This window comes from Pteropus medius, unplaced genomic scaffold (genome assembly GCF_902729225.1).
Source record: "Pteropus medius unplaced genomic scaffold, Ma_sr-lr_union100, whole genome shotgun sequence".
Taxonomy (NCBI): Eukaryota; Metazoa; Chordata; class Mammalia; order Chiroptera; family Pteropodidae; genus Pteropus; species Pteropus medius.
In genome coordinates this window covers 1397756-1421723 of record NW_024349797.1, presented here as the reverse complement: position 1 = coordinate 1421723, position 23968 = coordinate 1397756, and the positions used below count along the sequence as shown (strand labels likewise).

At 48.5% G+C, this 23968-nt stretch overlaps 1 protein-coding gene across 3 annotated transcripts in view; it reads right to left on the bottom strand.

The window, feature by feature from the left end:
* The window catches only part of RGS6 (regulator of G protein signaling 6), a 442000-nt gene that overhangs the window by 4123 nt on the left and 413909 nt on the right, over nt 1-23968 (bottom strand). The window contains exons 16-18 of one of the 3 annotated variants that reach the window (XM_039883699.1): nt 21440-21529; nt 17608-17661; nt 5346-5412 (exon numbers count right to left, since the gene is read on the bottom strand). In XM_039883699.1, the coding sequence (XP_039739633.1) occupies nt 5346-5412; nt 17608-17661; nt 21440-21529 (211 nt within the window). Of the gene's footprint in view, nt 1-5345; nt 5413-17224; nt 17472-17607; nt 17662-21439; nt 21530-23968 lie in introns of those variants that run through there. The other 2 variants (XM_039883698.1, XM_039883696.1) reach the window with 2 other exon arrangements.

Below are 23968 nucleotides of genomic sequence, written 5' to 3'. Positions count from 1 at the left end.
TCCAGAGTTACCTGCTCTGCCCAAACTGAGGTGAGCTCCCACCCTCACCCCCGTCCTGCCTCTAGTCTGGATGATTCTGTAGGAAACACTTAGGAAGGGGAGGGGTAATTTCACCTCTGCCTGCCATCTTGCATAGTTACAGGGGAAGCCGTTTTTTTCAGGGTGTGAGTATGTGATGTTCCTTAGTGCTGGTCTGTTGGGAACACATCATGGTGCCGGGAAACTGCAGCCAGCTCAGCCTGAAGCTTTGGCATAGCCGAGCCAAGCAGCTGAAGGTGGTTGAAAATGCTATTAGCAGGCAGCCTTTGTCCAAGTGAAAAAACATACATTCATTAAGAACTGAGCTGCAGAAGTAACATTCCAGAGACACCAAAGCTTTGCATAAAAGCGCTTTTCAGCTTCGAGACGTTTGACAAAATTTAATCCAATGGAATTTGGGATCCTTCAGTTTCATGGACCACAGGCTCAGTGCTGGGCTCACAAACGCCCACATGTTCAATTCCCACCGTCCACTCTGACTAATCATTTCAGCTCTGTGGCCATCTTGATGGCTAGAAGCCTGTAAGAATGTGATCATGAAATCCTTTGTTTCTAAAAAGGAAAGGCGCAAAAGGAATTAACCTTTTGTGCAGCGCTTTAAGGAAAATCAACATGCTGCTTGACATGCTGTGGCTCTGTGCATTGCACCTGCAGATATTAATCAACAAACATGCACGATCTAGGTTACCAAGACCTGTTACCACTTACTTACCTGGGAGACTGATGCTAAACTCTTTGGGTAGGAGAAGGGCTGTGGCTCAGAGAGTAGCCCCGAGGTCAGATGGCATATTGGGGGTAGCGAAGCCAAGCACTAGGGGCTCAGGCAGGACCCTTTTCAATGCTAAGGGGGTAAAGACATCTGAGCTGCTGATGAAATTCTCTTGCTGATTTGCTCAGATGACCTGAGACCAAAGTTACAGATATCAAGTCTATCAAGTCTAAATCCACATTACTATGGGGACAGAAATTAACCATGGTTGCCTCTGGTGGAGCGGGATGGAACTGACTGGAGAGGGGCATGAGGGAACTATCCAGGGTCACAGGCTATAGGGTACTCTGGTGCACACGAATTCATTGAACCCTGTGTAATTATACCTCAAAAGAAAAAAATATATATTAGAAAAAAATCCCAGCTGTCACATTTTGCTTTGAAATTTCCCATTCCTTACTTTCCTCTAGTTGCTGTCTCAGCAAATTTGCCTTTTAGCTAAATTTAATGCTTCTCCTCCAATATATAAGGACCAAGCTTCCTCCGTGAAGGGGACTAGAACTTGCAACGGAATCCATTCAGAACACTATTTCTAGTTTCCATGGATCCCAACTTATCACCTTGTTGTGACACACAAGCATTTTTCATCTTTGCTGTTGAAAAATGGTGTTTTGCTGAACAAGGCTCACCAAGTGGCTTCAGTAGGCAAGAAGTGGGAGGCCCCAGGGATGAGCTGTTCTCCCAAGGAGAAGGAAGGTCACCTAGGAGGAGGTGATCCTCGAGGCCATTAATGATGAGTAAGCGTAGAATCACAGTCCTGGGGGAACATTCCTAGGAGGGCAGTCAGGAGCTGAAGAGCCAGATGGGAAGGTCAGGACACTGACTTGGGTTTCGCAGGAAGAGGAAGGGACAAGGACCTGCCTAACTCCATCGTGTGACCTCCCCGAAGCCTCTTCTCCACTGAGCAAAGCAGCAGGAATGATTTCAAAAGGGAGCATAAGGAATCTCGTGGCATCTTCTTTCTTGTTGATGTTTAAAACCAGGGAGAGGGTGCCATTTGGTTGAGATAGTTTAGAGGTCTGAGAAACCCTGGTAGGAGATGATAGGTGAATCCATACCTAATACAGAATAGTTTCAAAAAACTTTTCAATTCTTTTCAAAACTTTTCAAAACTTCTCTTATCACCCTCTACTGAACTTTGTGAGGCAAGGTGGAACAGACAAAATGCTAAAGTCAGGTTATGGGACAAGCCAAAGATTACACACCGCTAACCCGCAGCAGAGCTGGGCCTGAGCAGCTGTTTCTGGCTTTCTCTCTCTTCAGCAGAAGGGGGCGGGAGCCCCGTGGCAAGGTCCATTCCTGGGGTCTGTATTACTCTCAGGTCCTTGCCAAGCTTTCTGATCTCCCTCAGGAGCTGAGGGGCATTTTATTTTGTTTTAAAATATTCTCTTTATTCGACTTTTTAAAAATAAGATACCACAAACATAAAACAACAGCGAAATTAAAAAAAAAAATCAAGAGATGGGTTAAATTGAATAAAAAAAAGTTCATTGGCTGAAGAATTAATATACATTAATATACATTTAAGCCTATTAAAAATAAGGAATACGATCAAAATAAAAATAATGGATTCCTTTGTAACAACACACCATCTCATGTACAGTGGTCTAAAAAACGAGATTTTGCCACATAACTGGTGGGTCTATGGAATTTGCCAGCCGTCACATCTTCTGAAAGCTATTCCCACGAAATGTCACTGGGATCATAAGCAGGTTCAGACACTTTACTCCAGCCTGTATTGGCAAGTATCAGTGCTTTTTTTCTTTAAAAATATTTTCAATTTAAAAAAGGTGAGTTGCTAGACTTACTATCTGAACCAAATGTGAAAGGACCAGCCTATTCCCTGATTCTCCAGAGATTTTCTCTTTGAATTTCTTAATCCCACCCAGTGGGGTGGGATCAATCTCACAGGTATCCTCCCTTCTCAAGCGCCCTCCTCTTCAACTCACCCGGACCTTGATGGTGGCAGGGCAGAGATGGTCCTGTGACCAGGGACATAGGTGAGCTGCCAAAGACAGTTACTATCAGCCTCCTCACCTCCCGCCCACGACTGAACAGTGAGCAGCTTTTGTGTGTCAGGCACACTAGACATTTTCCAGACCCTCAGACGTGCTGATGTCCACAACACCCTTGCCTGTTAGGTATTACTCTAACCCCCATTGGACAGAAGAGGAAACAGGCTCAAATAGAGCTCGAGCCACTTGCCTGAGAGCATACAGCTCGTCAGTGGCGGAGACGAGTTGGCTGGTCTCCGTGATCCATACACCTTCTACACTGTACGTGACTGTCACTCTCAAGAAAAAAGGCACATGAAACGCTCAGGGATCACGAACTTCTCCACGTCCACCCGCACCAGGCGACCTCTCTGGGCAGCACAGGATGATTTTCTCAACCTCACTGAGAAAGAAGCTGTAGCTCTCGGGCACGCTTGAGACCATCTAAGACCCTCCTGCCCTGCCCGAGGTGTTTCCCTCATCATATTTGGGAAACCCGAGAAACAGAAAGTGCCACCTTTTGTCTGGCAAGCCTGGCAAAGTGAGACTTTGGTTACTGTGCTGAGCTGTGCACCACTATTTGGTGCACATGGATTTAAAGCGGTGGCTCTAAATCCAGGCCAGGTGAAGCCAGCACTTCTGTTTGTGGCCCTGCGTTATTGGTGCCTCTGGGATCTCTATAGCAACCTTCCCAGGGAAGCGAGAAGCAGGTGTGATGTTTACCTTTCCAAGGAGGTGCAGGCCCAGCTGCCCTACTCCCGTTAGAACCAGCTCCAATCAGAACCTTGAATTGGGGTGTCCCAGCCAGGCTGGGGAAGCCCTCCCTGGGGTTTGTTCCTGGCGTCTCAGACTTCTGCCTTCTATCATATTCATCACTCACAGGGCTCTTTGCAGAGGCCGGCCTCTGCCTGTTCATTTGGGTGGGTGCTGGGAGACCTTCCTTCATGGTCTCCAGCAGTGCTGGGACAAATCTGGAAACAGGCAGGCATGCCAGGAGTGACAAGGGCTCAGCGGCTGGGCCCCACACTGGTAGCACAATGCCCAGCACAGACACCCCCAGCCTCTTTTGCAAGTCGTGCATTCCTGCTTTCTTGTTGCTTTTTCTCTGGTTGTGGGAGAAGTGTCTCCTTTTTCTACCAGATCCTTCTTATCTCCTCCTTCTAGTTCTGACTAAACAATGCAGATGCTCTTTGTATACATAGCTTGCAGGAAGTTCTTGGTGGACTCAGAAATGGAGTAGAGGCAGGCATTCCACTCTCAAGGCCCCTCAGTAGCCTGTGTCTGGTAGCCCGTGGAATGCCTCCCCTTCCTCTCCTCCTCCTCCCCAAATGTACTTTGGCATCTCAGCTCTGGTTCACTCCAAATTAGGCAAAGGCTCAAGAAAACAGGGACATGGCCGTGTTGCTATTGGCAACAACTTGATGCTACTTTTTTCCAACTGGGAAGTTCATGTGAGCCTTGTCTATGGCTACAGTGGAGGGTGCTGCTGAAGTTTTGCAGACTAGCAGGAGGAGTCACTTGCTTGCCAATGTGTGATTCTCCTGAGGCCCCACAAGGACTCTAACTCCACCCTCCTAAGGATACTTCTCATCTCCTGCAAACATGTTCACCCAAAACATATCCATTGGTTAGGGTCCTTGGTTAAGCCAGCTACCGAGGCAGAGAACAATGAAGGCACAGGCAGTCAACATGCTGACCACCCCCCACCACCCAGGAGCATAATCTTTCCATGAATGTCCATGTCCATTTGAACACATACGCAGAGGGCTGGCTCATTTCCTTTCTACCACCAGGTATGTAGTTCAGCAGGCATTTATCAGACATGTATTTCTAAGCTGAAAAAGTATAGCAGGGGACATGTCGAGCTGTATTTTTCAAGACATCTCTGGATCCAAACTTGGGCCTATGGAATTCCTAGCCACTGAGAACCTTCTTACTTCCCTACAGACTCTTTTTCACATGTCACTGTGATGATTTTGGTCCCCGTGGGACAGTGGGTGGGTGCTTACGGAGGGGCAGGCAGAGCTGCCTCACTCCTTTTAGAGCCAACTATATAGAATGTGAGATTGCTAAGTTTCTAGCAGGACTTGGCCTTAGGGCAGGGGGGAATGGTTATGGGAGCCTATCTGAGAGATAAAGTCTAAGGCTGCTGCTGTTGCATTTAAAAGCATCTTCAAAGGTGGTGGGCTTTTCTATCCTGCTCTGCTAGGGGTCTAGGGGAAGCAACTTACAGGATCAATACCTAAAGACGTTATTTGCACATTGCCACTGGAACAATGGACTCATCTCAGTGTTGTTTCTGGACCCCCTCAGCTCCTTGTTTCTTAGAAAGATAATACTATGGGCGCAGAAATGGGCCAGAAAAATGGGAACACCAAAAAATGTGTGCCACTGACTTTCCATGGAACAAGAGAGTGAGTACAGGAGTGGTGGGCGGAGATGAGGCCACAGACAAACAAATCATCTCTTCCGGATTTTGGAGCACCTTCTGCGCAGAAGGATCCCAAAGAAGGTTAGAGAGTGGGGACGCCGGGGTCACTCACCCACTGCTGGAAGGAAGCCACCTCGGGGGTGAAATGCAGCGGCCATTCTGACTCTGCGCCAGCAGCACTAGGCAATTGTGTTTTTAGGAAGGGAAGTGAAGAATAACTTATCCAGCTGAAACCATGAAGACCTGTGGCTTTAGGGGGACCCCTGCCCAGACACACACACAGCTGTGGCGGGCATGCAATCCATGCGCAGATGACATGCAGGTCTGCAGCGTATGTTACACATGTACCATACACTGAACACAGAGGCATCTAACAGGCAGGCAGCACATGCACCTGTGACTACAGCTGTGCACATGTTCATGTGCATGTTTACACCACAGGCACTTACATAAGCATCTCATGCAAGGTGCATAAGCAACCATGCGATTGGCTGTCGAGCATTATCCTTAGGCTCCTGAGATGCCAATCTTTGACAAACACTGCAAACTTAAAGCATTTATCTTAAGATACGTATATAAAACCCGAATTCTCTCCAGGAAAAAGCCATTCATGTCAGTGGAAATGACCTCTTTGCTTTTGTCTCTGTCGATACTACAAACAGTAGGAGCGTGCACCCCAAGGGTCTGGTTTATTGAGATTTCAAAGCATCCCCTGCCACCTGCTCCCGACTCTTCCAACAACCCTACCTTGTAGTACGTGGTTAAAAAATAGAAGCCTTTGTCTATCTGGCAGATGGAGCAACTGGGCTTGCTGAGGCTGTATTGCTCAGGATGGCTCCAGGCAGGTAGACAGCTGAGAGGAGAGGGTTCCTGGGAATGAGGCTTCGGCTGTGCTGAGTGCTACATCTGGACGATTGGATCTCACGCTCCTACCATGGGGAGAACTATTCCTGATCTGTGTCTGGAGGCAGGAGGCGTCATAGGGTCCTGCACCTCAATAGGAGGCGAAAGCCAGATCCTGACGACGTATGCAACATTTTCCAGGCAGCTCTCCCCACCTCCCTGCACCACACGGCGTCCAGCCCCACAGCTCCCACAGCTTCCCAGGCAGTGCTTAGGGACCCTGCGAAATTGACCGCAAGGCAGAAGCTGGCCTGCTGGGCACCACAGTTCCCTCTGTACCCAGGGAAAGCAGAGGAACCGGCTCTCTGGGCCGACTTTAAAAATAAGCCAATAATAATAGCTAACATTTATTGAATAGTTCATTGAGCTGGGCACTGTAAAAAAATAAATGTGCTTTGTACACATTGTCATATATGAAATACCCACCAAACCATCCTCAACTGTATGATACCCACCTCACAGAATACTATTGGAAATTAAATAAGGCAATAAGAACTAAGCATGGGCTGCAGATAATATCATAATAATGAAAATAATCATACAAAGAGCTACGCTTGAGTGCATGCACTACAAATACCGTACTAAGCACCTTGCGTATTTTTTCCCATTTAATCATTTACTCTTATCTCTCTTTCACAGATGAGGAAACAGGCTTAGAGGAGCTGCCCAAATCATACAGCTAAGTGGTAGAGCTGGAGTAGAACAAAGTCCCTTTCAGGCCAAGCTCAGCATGACACAGACGCCCACAGTATAACACAGTGAGCCCCCAGGAAATGGCAGCCACTGTTGTCATGCCCTCATACAGTGCCAAAAGACATTCCATGCAGTAGGCTTCATTACACCCATCGGACAAGTGAGCGACTTGCCAGGGTCTTATTCCAAGGTCAGGTGGAGAAATAGGATTCTCCTGGGGCTGCCTGTCTCCTACTTCCCCACATTCTGGTGGGCACAAAAGGGATGTCGTTTTCAGAGGGCAAAGCCAATGGATCATCTTCAGTAGGGGATGAGAATGCAGTTGGGGGAAATGTTGCCGCTAGATTTCTGACAACATTTAACCCTGGATGGTTGGGGGTGCTCAGTCACGCCCCACGTGGCTGGCTACGGATGGAATAATGAGAGTCTGGGTGGCTCAGGGCAGGCAGCCACGAGGGGCCAGTCGGTACCTCTCAAAAAGCACTCCGGTCGGGCAAGATGCACCTTGCTGTGCCTCATCTGTGGGGTGCTGGGGAGTATGGAGAGAAAGGGCACCCTGTCGCCAAACCTCAGAGAAGCTGCTAAAGGGCAGGTTAGGAGGCTCTGGTGGCAGCCACTCTACCCACACCCCTTCCTGGTAATCCTTTCATAATGTTCCATAGGTCTAGAAATGATTCAGGAAAGCTGTGATGGAGGGCTTACAAATGACAGTCTCTGCATCTGTGTCATTACCAAGGAAACCTCCATCAAGCATGTGATCGCTGGACAGTGGTCACTCACAAATGCTAATGGTTGACTCCCGTACATATTTAGAACTATGAAACTTTTCAGCATCATCCCGGAGACAGAACCCATCAGAATTTCTCCACTGGTCTGGCTGCGGATTACAAGGTCGGGTTGAGTTTTTCATTGGCTGCTCTATCTCCATTTCACAACTTAATCTGCTATGATGGAAGGCCAGGCCCTTGATGCTTGCTTGACAGTCTGTCTTTTTCCATTAGGCATGAAGGTTCGGATGCACCATGCTGTTGGTGCAAGTGAGAAAGGCCAGGGGGGCAGGGTGAAAAACGGTTCTCCAATCCTGTAGAAAAGTCTGGGTGTACCCTGGGTCCCCATACCTCTCTTCTCCACCTCTTATATCCAGAAACCAATTGTTCCTGACAGAGTTTTAAAGGGCTGTTTAGAAGAACATAGTAACAATCAACTCTGACCAGGTTTTCTTTAGCTTTTTAAAGTTTTGCTGACTTTACCAGGATCGCCATGTTTAATGAGAGGCCTCAAAGAATTTGAAAGCAAAAGATGAGGAGAGGAAAAAAGCTATCAGCTATAATCACCATAATTATACAATCCCATGAGTTGGAAGCAGCCATAGTGAAGCTTAAGAGAGAGAAGAGAGTGTCATTTGCAATTGGGTTGCTCCTCAGGACAGCTGGAAAGAATGTGACCCCAGAGCCCTTCCCTTACCCAGAGTTAGGTTGAAGATGAGTTCTCAAGGCATGGCCCGGGAGAAGGGGTCCCCATGGAGGGCAGTTTCTCCCTAGTCTAAGGCCTCTGAGGGCTTGTTCTGCTCTTGGTCAGGCTGAGATGTTTTTGGTGCCCGCTTGCCCACCTGGAATCTGCAACTAACTTTATCATCTTTTCTGCTTTCAATGAAACACCTTTTCTGGACAGGAATAATGACAGGCCAAGCTTCCTCGGATTCAGAACTGAGGCACCCCACGTACATGCCCACTGCAGCTGTGCTCAGCCTAACTGCACTGCAGTTGCTCAGCCTTCCTGTGCCAACAGGCACCTACGTCCCACCTACGTTCTCTGTCCACGGACCTCCCTTTAGGCATTCAGGGAGAGGGCCCTGTTGCCCAGAGCTCAGCTGCAGCAGCAGGGTCGGTTGAAAACAAAACAAAACAAAACAAAAACAAAAAGCAAGGATGACATGCAAAGGGCAGTATTTCTATTCCTTGACAGTTTCCCTTGCTTTGACTGTGTGTGATCATCTGGCTTTTTCTTCAAGGCACAGTCTAACCTGCCTCTTCTCCAGTCTCAGCAAATTCCCTCCATTTGATTTGTTCTTCTTTTCCATGGCTTATTTATAAACCACAGAACAAAAGGCAGTAGGATCCATTTAACAAATATTTTTAATGCATCAGACTATTTCAGTTGGAAGAGATGATAGAATCCAATGCAGAAACCTACTCTACAATATCCTTGGCCATTCAGACTCAGCAGGTTTTCAGGGAGCTCATTGTTCCCCAAGGTGACACAGTCTACTCTCGGGAAGTTGCTCCTGTTAGAATATGCTTCAGTAGAGTGACCCCGCCCATATTTTCTCCCCGTTTGTTCTAGCTTTGTCTGAAAGAATCGAGAAATGTCCACTCACTCTGGAAGACAAACACAAGTATCTCATGATGGTTATAGAGTCTCCTTAGGGGCTAAACATCTTTGTCTACTTCAGTCTCAGCTGAGATGGCTTCATGATTCCCCACTTATTCCTTCTGAATTTTCTCTAGATTGTTAAAGTTCCTAGTAAAATGGGAGGCTTAGGACCAAGACTCAGCACAGTCTAGAGCAACACAGAAAACAGTAGAACACTTTTCTGTCTTCTGACCTTGCCACTTTTTTCATTGCTGCCTAAAGTTGCTTTTTTAAAACAAGTGATTGCATCCTGCCTTTGCTTATATTAAGCTTGCAGTCAATTACAACTCCAGAATTTTTTTACTTGAATTACAGTGAAGGATTTGAATGCCATCTTTTAGTAGTTAGACTGAATTTTTTCAAACATAAATTTTGTCTGGTTAAATTTTATCTAGTTGTTTTTGACACATCTTTCCCCCTAAAGGAGGTACTTTTCAAATATAATTTCATTATCTACCAAATGAGCAACACCTTCCAGGTTTGGATCTTTGAGTATGATAGGTATATTTGTCTCTTTATCCAAGTTATCAAAAATGATGTCAGATAGGACAGGGCAGTAGCTGGAGCCTTGTGGCCACAACCAGAAATTGCCTTTCCCATTGACATAGATCTATGAATTTAACCTCTTACCTGTCATTAAGATACTGTGAATATACTTGCTTTACCTAATTAGGGATAAACAGAAGGACTAAAGATGAAGGGGAGAGGGGCAGAAATAGACATTATTTTCAAGGTCATTGCACTAATCTCAGGTCACAAATAAATATTCTCTGGAGCAGGGGATATAGTTATAACGGTCATCCATATGCAGTAAGCCAGGCTGATAAGTAAGCCAGGGTAGAAAGTTCCTGCCAAATATTATACCAATGAGGCCCCTTCCTGTTTGGGGCTCTGGTGCCATTGCTCAGGCCAAAATGATCTGATGGTGACCAGGCAGTGTGAAAGAACCACTGCCATTTGGACCCTGCCACTGCTGGGGTGGCTAGACATTCCCAGGCTTGTCCACCGTCCCGTTCATCAAGGAGCCATCAAACAAATACCCCAGGGTCTTTCGCTCATTGGCCTTCAGGTAACATCACTAAACTGAAAATCCCTCTGCTCTGAGCTCTTCTCAGCTCCCTGCAGTGTCCCATTTAGCATTCTGCTTCATAGCAACGTCTTACAGATTGTTCCTGTGTACGGATTTGTATCCCGCCCTCCTTCCAGGATGCCATGCTTCTCAAACTCAGTTTCAACCGAGGAGACTCATTTGCTGCTCCAAAAAAAAAAAAAAAAAAAGAGGAGACTTCGAGTTATTTTCACCAGGAGATGACTTTGAGGGGAATGCCATGGAATCTTACTCCTCAGCCTTCGAAGTCCTTAGACCTTGAGCTCTCTGACTCTAGCTCTCCACAGGCAGAGTTGAGTCTCTTCTCCCTGACCTTGACTTTGACAGCCTTGTCCCTTTCCTAGTTTCCTGCTGTTCCAAAGCTTGACGAACGCCTGGAGGTTTCTCTCTTTCTTGTCCCTTGGGTGGTGCCCCCGCGCCCCTGGCAGGACTGAGGTGGATTCCGTCCTGTGCAACAGTGCGCATCCTGTCCCCAGAACGGTCTGTACTTCCCATTGTCCGTCCTGCTAAAGGCCCTGCAGTCACCTTCACTCTCTGCCTCCTCACTGGACAGATGGGAGCCCACGGCTGTTCTGTGTGGCTGCCTGGGGATAAGCACCAGCATGCTGACTGGACAAGTGACAAGGAACAGGCTGAAATCCCACAACTCAATCAGCCACTTCTAAAGTGAGAGCTCCTTCTAGAAGGACGTCTTTTCTGAGTGGAGGGTGGGAGGAAGGTTCTGTTACGGCAAAGGGCTACAGGTCACCTCCCAAAATAGATTCCCGCCTGGCACACACACACAGTTTGCCCCCAGCCTGCCTTGCGGAGACTGGCAGGGGATACGATTTGGATCCGAATCAGTGGCTGTAAACACACAGCTGTGCCTTTCTGCCTCAGAGGACTTTGATTTTCACTTGACTGCTCAGCACACTGGGGTCTCAGGAAGGCAGGGGAGGGCCTGGGTGTGGGGAGAGGGTGGGCCTGGTTCGGGAGGGAGGAGTGCCAGGTGTGGGGAGAGGCGTGGGGCAGGAGCAACTCTGTAGAGCCTTGCTTGACCCATGTGTCTCTGCATGTTGGGGCCTGAGTCACCGCTGTGAGTTTCCTCTGAGTGGCACTCCCTGGGGAGGGTGTTTTGGGCTGCTTTTGGTTGACAAGTTGAACCATCAGCTGCAACAGCTGGGGAAGGTCAGTCCTCCTTCCAAAAAGGTCACAGGGTCTAGGGCTGAGTTTCTCAAAAACGACGACCTCTGACCCTTTAGAGAAATGAAAATCTCACCCGTCTCCAGAGTCTTGGAAAGACCCCCATCCGCCTGCCATAGAGAATCACGTTGTGTTCTCTGTATCTCACCGGCCAAGCTGATTTGGTTGTCTTACATTCTATAGTTTGCTTTTAAAAAATAATCATTTTCATTGTTCAGCTACAAAATTATAATATTAAATATGCCTTTTCAAACTTCACTTGGAGCCAAGATGGAGAGAGAAGGCTAGAGACCAGAGGAGACTTAACCTACCACGGACTGTAACCAGGACACGCTAACCTCTTTCTGCCCAGCTCTAAGGGAACGGTGGCAAGCTGGCCCGGAGTTCTTCAGGGAACCAGAACGCATGGTGGCGGGTGAGCAGCAGCGTGATGCTGTGGTCCTCAAACGCTCACATTCATTCCTTCTTATGCCCCACGATGCACCGTGATGCAGCAGCACCCACTCTGGAATCCACTCTTCTGCCCAGTGGACCTCTCCCTCCACCTCCCGACGCACACCAGGCTGGGCATCCATCCCAGAGGGCGGAGACTGCAGAACTGGCACAGTTGCCCTAAAGGAGTCACAGTGAGCGAGGGAGCCCTGAGCAATGGAGGAAGGGAGACTGTAGCTTAGATAGCCTGTGACACTCTTAGTTCTGGTGCTTTATCCTCAAATCTTTGTCAAAAGATTTTAAATACACACCCAACTCAATTCCATCCATGGATTATTTCCTGGCCTCAAAGGCTGGCAGCCACTTCCTGGGCAGGAAAGCAGTTCCTCTCTCATTCTGAGGGATGATTAGCACAGCTCAAAAATCTCAGGATGGAGAGGAGCACAAACCTGTAGACACTACCAGCTGGAAAAGTCCATAGAGATTATCCAGTCCAAGTGGTTGTACAAAGGAGAAGCCCAGCACTCAGAGAGGGCTAGTGATTTGCCTAGGGTCACACAGCTAGTAAGCTCAGGCTGCTGTGGAGTTTCACAGAGTCCTAGAAGAAGTCATCGCTGATCCCAAGAGGCGGAGTTTCATGCTTTCCCTCCCAAATACTGCTGTGGAAGTCAACCTCCATCTGTAGGCAGGCCAGGGTTTCACTACCGCTGGATCTCAGGGCTCTGAGAAGGGAGAAGCTGGCAGTCTGGTCTGTGACCTAGTGGTCCCAAAGGGGCCTAAGGACTGTTTGCAATCAAACCCGTGTAAAGACTTTTAGCCAATTGTCCCTTGCTGGAGGCCCAAAAGCATATATATATTTTTTTCAACTGAAGTCAAAGCCCTCTGGGGGCTCTGCTGGGTCCAGATTTTGAGAACTCACTCCACCAGAGTGCATGGCTGAGCAGGAGGGGAAAGCAAGGTCCTCCGGGAAGGAGCTGCTAATGCCGATTTGGCTGAACACCCTGGTTATCTGCCGCCTGCCTTGCCTGCCAGGAGCCTCTGCCATTCGCTTCCGCTTCCGGTTCAGCACCTGGGCCTGGAGCAGGGCGTTTCTTCCAGCAGAGCTGCCTGAAAGGGGGCAGGGAGGGGGTGAACTGCCTACTTTTTAGCTCTCATTAGCTTTCAGCTGGGAGGGAGGAAACGGAGAGGGAGGAAGGGTGGGGAAGAGGGAGGGGGAGGGTGACAGCTGGCTTTCAGAGCTTCCTGATCTCCATCTGACTTTCCTGCTGCATTCCTTGGCAGGCACACCTGTCCCAGAGATGCCACTCGGCACAAGCCAAAGCTCCCTCAGCCCCTGGCCCCAGTTGTTTCAATTTCAAGGAGCACCTTGACAAAGCTCAACTGCGATGTCCTCCTGGAGGAGGATGAGCACACCAGGCCCTGGTTCTCATCTCTGCTCTCCTCTGTGGCCTCCTGTGCTTGCTCAGGCACAAGCAGCCCCCGCTTTCCATTTTTGGAGCTGAAGAGGCTCCCAAGAGGGCAGCCGAGGCGTCAACTGAGATGCCAGGCAAAGGTGTCCAGGGAGGCTCATGTCAGCATCACTTGGGGCTGCCGCTTCCTCTAATGTAAGTGCCATCACTCTGTGGAACTGTAGACAAGGAGCAGGGGACTTTCTGTAGCTTTTCCTTCGTGGCTTAGAGTTCTCACTGGATGACTTTGGCTACCACCCTAAAAGAGACAATCTAATTGCTGCTGTTGAGACCTGGCTAAAGGCCCTTCGCTTTTCACTCTCCTCTGAGGTGACCCCCTGGTCCTCAATGTCAGAGTCAGCTCTTAGTGAGGCCCTTCCCACTTTGTGGTAGACCATGAAGGAATGAGCTCACCTAAGAGACAACAGTGGGGGAGAGCCTTGTAGCTCTGGCTACCCTCTTACCCTCATCTGTCAACCACAAAACCAGGAAGACAGCGGGCAATGGCAGGCTGGCCAGCACTGAGCAGTAGGAAGCTGTCTTTAGTTTGAGAACCCTCCCCCTCCCCCAGTCAGTAATGCCTGGGACTTCCCACCAAAGAACCTGAAGAGATGGCAGGTGATGCAAAGGCAACCCACGATGACGTACCAGATGTTTCCTATTGTGGCTTTCATGTTTTACAGCCACCCTGAAAGAAAGCTTCCCAGCGGACAGGACGTGGGAGAGACAGGCTCCACTCATTTGAGCCGAGGCCATGTCTGGGGCTCCCCTTGAGAAGGGGGAGCTGCTACATGTTACAGCTCTTCCTGAGACCGGGGCTCCTTGGGTCCAGGGCCACCGTGTACAGTGGTGAGAGTCATTCACCACACAAGGGAAGCCGAGGGTCAAGTAGGAGCTGAAATCCAGCCTGTGCTTTGCTTGGCCAGGTGGGCATCTATAGAGGTGGGCCCATCAGAGGGAATCCTATTTCTGGTTTTGAAAAAGGGTACAAAATGGGCTAGTCGTGCCATGCTGCAGACTTTCAGTTATGTTTGGTTCTGAACCCAGGCCTTCTCTGTCAAACAGGCAGGGTTTTACACAGTCCACCAAACTACGCAATGCTCGGCACAGCACACCTCCAGACATCTGCTTTGTATATTCAAGCTCTGAGTGACTCAGAATGAAGCTTCCATTGGAAGGAGAAGCTCACGCAGCGCTCCCTCTGCTGGGGGTTGCAAGGCCCCTTCTGTACCCAAATAAGCATGGCCCCAGCAGCCTCCATGAACTGCATTAAGTTACTCCTCAGGATCTCATATAAAAGGGAGCATCTGTCAACTTCAACAGAGAATCCTTCCATGTCGTGATACACCTGAGACCTGGAAAGAACGATGTGCTTTCTCCAAATGTTCCTCCTTTACCAAGAAAAGAAAGGACATAGGCATGGGACAAATTCTGGATTCAGATTCAGTCTTGATAAGAAGCTAGCTGACTGAGGTAACCAACCAACATTTCTTGCCAATAATTAATCCTACACGGCAGTCAACCTCACATCCTTGATCCATGAGCTGCCTAACTTCACCCCCTCATTTTTCCATTATTAGCTCCATGACATGGATTTTTTTTTTTGTTTTTTTACACATACTTCCCGGCACCGTGAAAATACTCCTGAACTAGGCTTTCATCGAGTTTTATATTTCATAGTATGTAGCCAATGAAATAGTCATGTAGACCTTCTTTTATACAAATCAAACACTTTAGGTATATTATATCTGAAAAATGGCTACCAGATTGCAAGGCGTATTGGTTAGTTGGTTAACTCTGTTTGATTGGAACCCTGGGCTGTCGAAACCAAGTTCTTGGGTTCCAGCCTCAAATACACTGAGCGTCGCCACTGTTCTACAGCCATGGGCCATCCCCTCAAACTCAACCACGTCCTGTGGGGATGTGGTGTGATCTCAAGAGCACAGGAGGATGGAGGGATCAGTGCGAATCCATCTTCATTTCTGCCACTGGAACTAAAAGGTCAGAATTCACCACCCACTAGAGTCTTTGTATAAGAATAGCAGGGAATTTAGGAATTTTTATTTTTTACTTTTGAAGTTTTGGGCCTTTTATCTCATAGGTGCTAAAAATCTCAGGAGCATGGGAGATTCTTCTCCTTCAGCTGGCCCTGAAAACATCTCTGTACATTCTCCCACGTGTACACTTCTGACGCTGGTAAGGTGTCTGGTGCTTTTTCATTCCAAACACTTTGTTAATAGACCTTGGAGAGCCACTGAACCAACACCACTCTGGGATGAAGGGACATCAATAAATGCTCTTCACAGAGCCTTATCAAGATTATTCTTGCCTTTCCTGATACCCACTTCTCATGAAAAGCAGCCTGGACATGTTCGGACATCTCATCTGAATACCTCTCTCACGCTCTCGGCCCACATGGTCACCTGAAGGGACTCTATGGGGCGGTGGGGGTCCTGCGTTCCTAGTTTGCACCAATAGTTCAAGTTGTCTCACCTGTTACCACAGGGTCTCCTATGTACCACCGTTCTGGTCTTTACGCCATCTAAGCACACTCTGGGCTTGTCAACGAAATCCCTAAGCATCCTCCACCCACTGTATGCAGGCCTCGAAAGAGACAGAGAGGAATGGGTTCCCACAACCCTCCATCGGGCCCTCGGGGGTGGAGGAACTCCCATAGGCCTTGCCTTTGACATTCTGTGGCAATTGTTTGGTGTGTAAAGCCACATGGCCGTGGCAAACTAGCATGAAGACAGATAGGAGACCAGCAGGCCTTCTGAAAGTTCTGACTTCTTGTGAGGAAAGACCATAGAGACAGAAGACCAAAGAAGAGAAGAGATGAACGCCCATATTTTAACTGCTGCCTAGTAGAGCTACTTTGATGTTTACATCTAGCTAATTCAAAATTATGTTTAAATTCAGTTAAAATGCATCTAGCTATGACAGGTAAACAACTAGGTTGCTTTCAACCTAGAATTCTTAGATTTTCTATTAAAGGAATGAAATAAAGATACTACTCACTCAGGAGTCTGGTTTTACAAGGACTTCAACAGAGAGGGAGAAAAGGCAAGTCGACATCATTGGGTTTCTACCCTTTGGGAAGAGAAATGTGGCCAGTTCCATTGGTGGGATCCCTGCTTCTCAGCTGCCATGTTGGTTCCCTTTGGTTTCATGGTAACAGTGCAGGCTGAGCCCCATGAACTCAGCAGGTTTGTTTTTGACAAGTGAATGAATGGGATTGAGTACTTCCTGTGCATCAAGCCTGATGTTCAAATCTTGTAGAGAATGGCATGGAAAGCAGAGACGGGTCTGTGCTGTTCTACAGACCACAGTAGAGGGTCTCTACCGTGCACCACGAAAAATACCTATGTGATCAGTGCTCTCACCTGTTACCACAGGGTCTCCTATGTACCACCGTTCTGGTCTCTACACAATCTAAGCTGGGTGTGCAGGGGTAAGGCCACTTCCCTACAAAGACAGTGAACATGTAGCCCCTCTTTACTCTAAGAGAATCAAGGCCCAGGGAGCTTGTCCAGGCCTTGACCCTGGGAGCACAGGGACAGTGCAGGGACTTGCTTCTCCCTCCGCCCCATGGCTACTACCGTCCTCTCCCTGTCACACTATGCAAATGAGGCTGGCAGGGGGCTGTAAAGGATGAACTCATGCAGAGGCCACTAACACACACCAGCTAGACCACATCGCCAGAACCCATGCAGCTCGGCCACCTCCTGCGCACGCAAAAGCCGCCTACACAGCAGCATCAGCTCGCGACCCACTCCCGCATGACGGCCAGAGTTCACAGAAGGAAATTTGGAATTTTGTTAAGATGAGCTACGGTTCTGAGCCAATTTATTTCATGGTACATTTCGACGGCCTTTTCCCTGGGCTGCTACAGAAGATGCACAAACTGCACAGCCCAGAGGGCGGTGGGGTCCTTCCTCTTCAGAGCCCTGAGCTGAAGGTCAAATGCGAGGCCCGAGGCTGGGCAGTCATGTGTGCACCTTCTGCAGAGGGAGCCGCTTGGTCTTTTGCAAATCCATCCCTAGAAGTGAAGCTGCAGACACTTGCAAAAGAAAAGGGGTGTGTTGAGGGGGAAAGCACTGGACTCCCTCCCACCCCAAAGGAAATGACAACAACAAAAAAGAACCAAGAAAAGGAAAACAAAAGAAACATGAGGGAAGAAAACCAGCTGAACTTACCACACTGCGAGTGAACTTTTCTAAGGAAGTTCTACGACCTTGCTCACTTTCTGGCTTTAGGAACAAAAAAAAAATAGGAGAAAAAAAAAAAAGGTAGGGAGAAAAATACAGAAAAAAAAAATCTTCAGCTTACTTGTGGTTTCCAAACAGCACAGCGGCAGCTAATGAACAAAAACAAAAGCAAAACAGGGCGAAAAAAACGGGAAAAGAGAAGCAGCCAGCGCTGTATGCGAGAGTCAGTGGGAGAGTCAGAAAACAGAAGCCCACAGGAAATGGTGCGGCCTCCTTGGAGCAGTGAGCAGAGAGGGGTGTGTGCTTCTCCAGGGGCCATTAATTGTGCTTCAGGGCTCAGAGTAGCAGCCACTGCTGCTCTGCACGGCCCACAGTCAACAGTTTGAATTGCTTGCTCATTGCTTTCTACTGGCCCTGCCCACATGCAACAGCTTCTGGTGGTTGAGTCTCCGAGGCCACGGGCAGCCATCTGGGTGCCCCAAGTGGGGACCCAGAACAGACTAGCTCCGAGGACCCGCAGGGTATGTGGGGGATGCTGATGGGACATCAGGAAGTGGCTGTGGGTCCAGGTTGGGACTTTTGAGATTTTCCTGCCCAGAAGCAGCTAGAAAGTTTGCTAACTTCAGTGATTCACTTATGGACCCTTACTGGTTCTCATTCTGTGTCCTTAGAGTAGGGAGGGCCTACCCACGTCCTTTGCAAAGAGTCTCAGGCTTCGGAAGGAGTGCTCTGGAAAGAAAATGTTCTCTTAGTACCCAGGCGGGCGACCCCTTCCAAGGAAGCTTTCTGGGGAGCTCTTAGCTGAGGAGTCCTCAACAGGGGCAAAAGCGGGCAAAGCCCCTGAACACTTCCTGGGACTGACTGCTCCCCACCACCGGAGGAGAATATGGTGTGCACCTGTTGGTCTTCTGCTTGTTCAAGGGGTCTGAGGAGAGAATTACACCCCAAATACCCACCTGCCAGTTTATCCTAGAGCCTTGTTCCGGGGCCCTGAGCACTAGTCTAGGAAATTTGGAGAGAACACACACTCATGTGGGGACACACGCGCACGCGCACGTGCATGTGCGCGCGCGCACACACACACACACACACACAGAGCAAATAATGGAAATTAGGGAGCTGAAGAAGCAGTCAGGTTTCTGTGGGTCTGAGGATGTGCTGGAAGCAGAAAGGGTGGGCAATAGGCGGCCATCTGTCTATGGGGACAGGTTAGAGGGCTCCCTTGGCAGTCATGCCCCATCCCCTCAACTGGCCGCCAGAAGACAGGACATTGCAGAAAGAAAACACAACATAAAAGACGCAGCACTGCAGAGCCAGGCTGGTCTTTCTTCTTGCACAAGGGTCTGAAGGATCCACGCTCGGCCTTGAGTATCACGCCAAAGCCCTCACTCTGGGGACAGCAGAACTCAACTTCCACACAGTGGGCAGCCCTGGTGGCAGACATTTGGCTCAAGTCAGGCCAGTCCCAGGCCCTGCAGCTAGCATGCTGTGCTTATCATTCTTTACTCTGGCTGCTGAGTAGCTGCTTACAGCAGGTAGCCACCGGCCCGACTCATTTGGGTCCCTCTGCCTTGCACAGTCTCTTGGAGCTGCCTTGTAAAATCACCATCGCTGGTACTTAATTGTCCTGGAGGAGCCATCAAAACCCAGCTCACTTGCCCCTTGAGAGCCTGGTACATCGAAGCAACCAACCTTATCTTAGAAAACATTAGGATAGAAGGTGAATCAAGGATGAAGGATCAGAAAGCTATGTCTCCAGACTCCATTGGGGGCCCTTCTCAGCAGAAAAGCCAGTCTCATTCATGTCCCCTCTCTTAGCAGAAGGTTGTGACTTTCACATACCTTTTATGACTTGGACATTTATATCACATGGTAAACCCATCCCTGAAATCAGAAGATATGCTAGGCCTACCTGAAAGTGCTGGGTTACAAATCCAGTCCACACCTGGAGACTCTCAGGGAGAAATGGAAGAAAGAGTAGGTTTTGTCACTTTTTTTTTTTTTGAAACAATCTCTGAGTATTAAAAGGGTGTTGGCATTTGCAAGGGTTTGCTGCCATAAGAATAGCCCTTAATTTGGGGGCTGGTGGATAATTCTAATGAATATCATTTGCAACTTTTCACAGGAAGGCCTTGGGTTCTTCCTCACTCAAGTGACCTCCTCTGAGAAGTCTTCCTCTTATGAGAGGACCTGCAGATGCAGGAATGTCAGCTCCCCTCTCTGAGATGGGGTGCATTTTCTCTTTGTGCTCAAACTCACAAGGAAACTGATGGCCTCTGGCTTCTTCTGGGTGTGTAGACAGGTACAGATTGCTCAGACAGAGACTAAAATTTCCCCACATTGTGACCAGTTCAGGATCTTGAGCCACAAGAAATAAGACACTTACTTTGACCTTCTCCCATGAGATCTGAGCTGAAGATACCAAAAGTCTCCATAACCTTTCTTGAAAAAGTAGGCATCAGAGACAATTGCGGGGATAACAGCCCCTCCCTCAGAGCCCCTCCACTACAGCCTCCTGGAAGGGAGCTGGCCACGTATCACAATTTCTATCAGAGTAAGTCACGACTACACCCCTGACTGAAGGGGTGCAGGCAACCAAGAAAGCTGAGTTTCTGACAATCTGGGCACTCCAGAAGTCCTTTGCTCTTTCTCAGACTATCAGGGATGTCCTCAGGGCTACTTCAGGGCAGGAGAGCAGGACAGAAACACTCTTCTAGGCTCTGGAGTTATGTGGTGCCAACCAGATACGCAGACAGGATCCTGGCACATGTGATGGACAGTACACAGAGTGAAGGGCCGCGTGACTGAGAGAGGCAGCCCGACAGAGAGCGTGTGGATGGAGAACCACATGATAGGGCCCGGGGTTGGAAGGCTAAGAGGGGAGAAGAAAGGATGCAGATGCACATGTCCCTAAATGGCATGGCACGGAAGTCATGGAATTTGGTGCAAGGAGTAACACACTTAACCACAGGTGGGCCTCAGATCAGAGCTGAAAAGTGCAGAGGGTTTGCAGGCATACTGGAATCATGAGCCATCTTTCCTGCCTCCTCTTTCTCAGATCCCATGCCCCTCTGGCTTTTCCTTCCCTCCTCCCAGAAACCCAGGTGAGTTCATCCCTGCTCAGTCAACCTTCACCGCCTGCATTCTGAGGGTCCCTGGATTCCAAAACCCAGACACGAAAGGCTGCAGGGAGCCATGACTTAATTCTAAGTGGAGGAGGAAGAAGAAGCTTGAATGCAGTTCTTTCCTGGTTAAAAGAAAACACAAACCCTGTGGGCTGGGTTAAGGTGAGGATGGGGCAATGTCAAGGGGTGGACAACCCCAGGAGTGACTTCGGGTGCCAGATGGCCCCCTTGAAACCTATAACATATTTTATCCAATGAGGGGGCCACCTCAATCCTTGCCTCACACTCCTCTCTGAGCTGGCCAGGGGGAGACATTCTGTGGGGAAGGGGCCGAACTTTGCAGTGAGGGGCTCTCTCTGGTTTTCTAAGGGATTCAATGGTGTCGCCCCCAGCCCTGTACTCCTGTGCTGAGCCACAGTGTCCTTAGTATTTGGTCACACTCCCCACTGTAGGCAGAACACGCAGATGGAGGTAATGGGCACATGGAGACAGGATGTCACACCATGGACCTTGGGGTGGGCTTGGGTGACAATCTTAATTGTCCTCCATTGGAATGGGAGCAGATAGAGGAGGGAAAGAGGAAAAGAGAAAGTAAATAAAACCCAAGGGATGATATTCTCATTTCACACCAGCAGCAAGCAGCAGGCAAGGATCAACAGTGCTAAGAAAGGCAAGCCTGTCCTTCTCAAAGATACCTTCTTCTTGGCCAGCAGCAAGTCCTGGTAAGCATTTGATCGGAGGAAGCGGGCATAGCTGTCACTCTTCATCAGCTTGTAGATGTGTTCCTGGGAAGGAAGGAGGTGGAAGACACAACAAAGAACTGTCAACCAATGCTGAAGTGAATTTCCACCCCATCAGCCACTGTTTTAGGAAAGAAACAAGTGAACTGAGGTACGCTAGAAAATCTTGCAACCTGTTTATTTTGCTTTGTTTTTGTCTCACTCAAGAACACCAAACGAAACATATTTTCTCTCTTGGAATAAGAGATCTTTAAGGATCATGTTCCAAAGGCTTTGTAATTGGGCCTGGTGCCACGTTAGGATGCAGTATTGCTTAATGGTTAAAACCACAGCAGAGCAATAAGAAGGGACGAACTATTGATGCACCCAACCACTTGGATGAATCTCAAGGGAATAATGATGAGTGGAAAAAGCCCCAGAAGGCTACGTACTGTATGATTCCATTGATATAACATTCTCAAAATGGCAAATTATAGAACTAGACAACAGATGAGTGGTTGCCAGCGGTTGGAGATGAGAGGGGGGAGGGGAAGGAGGTGTGGTTAAAAAGACAATAGGAAGGATTCTTGTGGTGACAGAAAAGTTCTGTATCTTGACACATCTTACACATGTGTTAGAGTTGCGCAGAACTAAACACATACACATATCCACGAGTACAGGTAAAACTGGGAAATCTGATAAACTAAATGGAAGTAGCAATGTCAATATCATTGCTATTATATGGTTTGCAGATGTTACCATTTGGGGAAACTGGGTAAATGGTATATCTCTGTATTATTTCTTACAATTGCATGTGAATCTAGAAGTATCTAAAAATAAAAAGTATAATTAAAAAAAATCCGCAGGCAATAATACAATTGGGTCAGTTGTACATGTCAGGGCCACCATCTCATCCTGAAAGGGTGCCCTTGGAACCAGATCATAGGGTACATGGGCAAATAGACCAGGCCTGAGGCTTATATCCAGAAGGGCAGATGCTGTGGCATGATGCCCTCTTTTCTCCTGGGCTCCAAGAGGCATTTACATTCTGGCCTTGGCAAGAAATTTCACTCTTGACTTCCAGCTAATTCCTAGAGCCTACTGGTCTCTTCCTAACAAATCTGTCCTTACTGAGGGCAGGGAAGGCAGGGTTCATCAACAGAGGGAAATTGTCAATTGAAAAAGGATTATTTATCAGTTGTAATGAAATGTAGCTCAGCGGCCCAGGAAAGCCTGGCTGTCCCAAGAGAGGATTTGTGAGGAGAGAGGGTGGGGTTGTTACGCAGAGGCTGGCCTGGTAAGGAAGCATCTTCCCCGATGTGCCCTCATTGTTCATCCCATGAAGCTGGACGAGGGCCCCAGAGATGGGGGAATGGAGTGCTGGTCAGTGAGGAGCGGTGCTTAGCTGAGAGGCTGGACTGGTCATTAAGGACTTCTTTCTCGGGTAAAGGAAGGGTGGGAGGGGGCACATTTAGAAACACCTGAGCAGGCTGCTGGTGCATCCCAGAGGAAGCTGGAAGCATGGCAATGACTTGCCGAAACCTTGTCCCTACCCACCTCAGAAGAAAGTGAAGGCAGTAAGCAAAAGAAAGAACTTATCAGTTAAAAAAGAGCAGGGTAAAATATGTGCCTAAATATTTAATCACAAATATATTCAGCAGTTATTTGTTGAGCATCTAGTAGGTGCCAGGCACCATGTCGGGCATTGAGACGACAGCCTGAAAAGGCAGAAGGGGTCCCTGTTCTCGTAAAGCTTAGATTCTATTAGGCAAGATTGGTGCACAACGACTATAGACTACTACTGTCAAAGTCATCTCAGACCCAAGCCATTACTTAATTTCATTTGACCCCTTGCAGTGGGCCCATTCCCATGAGTCGGGTTGCACCTTGCTTTTTTTAAATATAAGGGCATGTCTGAGCCTAGGGCTACAAAGAAATATAAGTAGAGGGTGCCGTGAATGGGTGTAAATGGGATGACCTACGCTTCCGGAGGTGAGAAATGGTTGTCTATCAGCTGAAAGGGTCTTCATCAAGGTAGGAAGATCTACGCAGACAGAGAGAAATGGGAATCGGAGATGGGGGCGTCTGGTCTTGCCGCTGTATAGTTTAGTCAACCAGAGCAAAAAGGACACTCTCGAGGCAAGGAGGAAAGAATGGCAGACAGCTGTGGTCTACTCTTCAGAGGGGTCAGAGAAGCAGTTTGGGCACCACTGTCATCCTCCCTGGGTCATATGGTCAACTCCAAAGCCAAGGGCAAGGTGAGGCTGGTGTGGGAAGAAAGTAGGGTGTGGGCACATGGCCTGTTGGAGGTGGGTCGTATGAAGTGATCTTACTCTGTCATCCCGGTTGCTAGCCCTTGGCCATCATTAGGACGATCTCAACCACCAAAGCAACAATGGCAGATGGAAGGCACGGTCTGAGAAAAACAGAGTCCGAGGACCTCTGCAGCTGTCCTGTGCCTCCTGCAGGGCCCGTGACTCCAGGCCCCTCTGGCCTGGGCCTTCC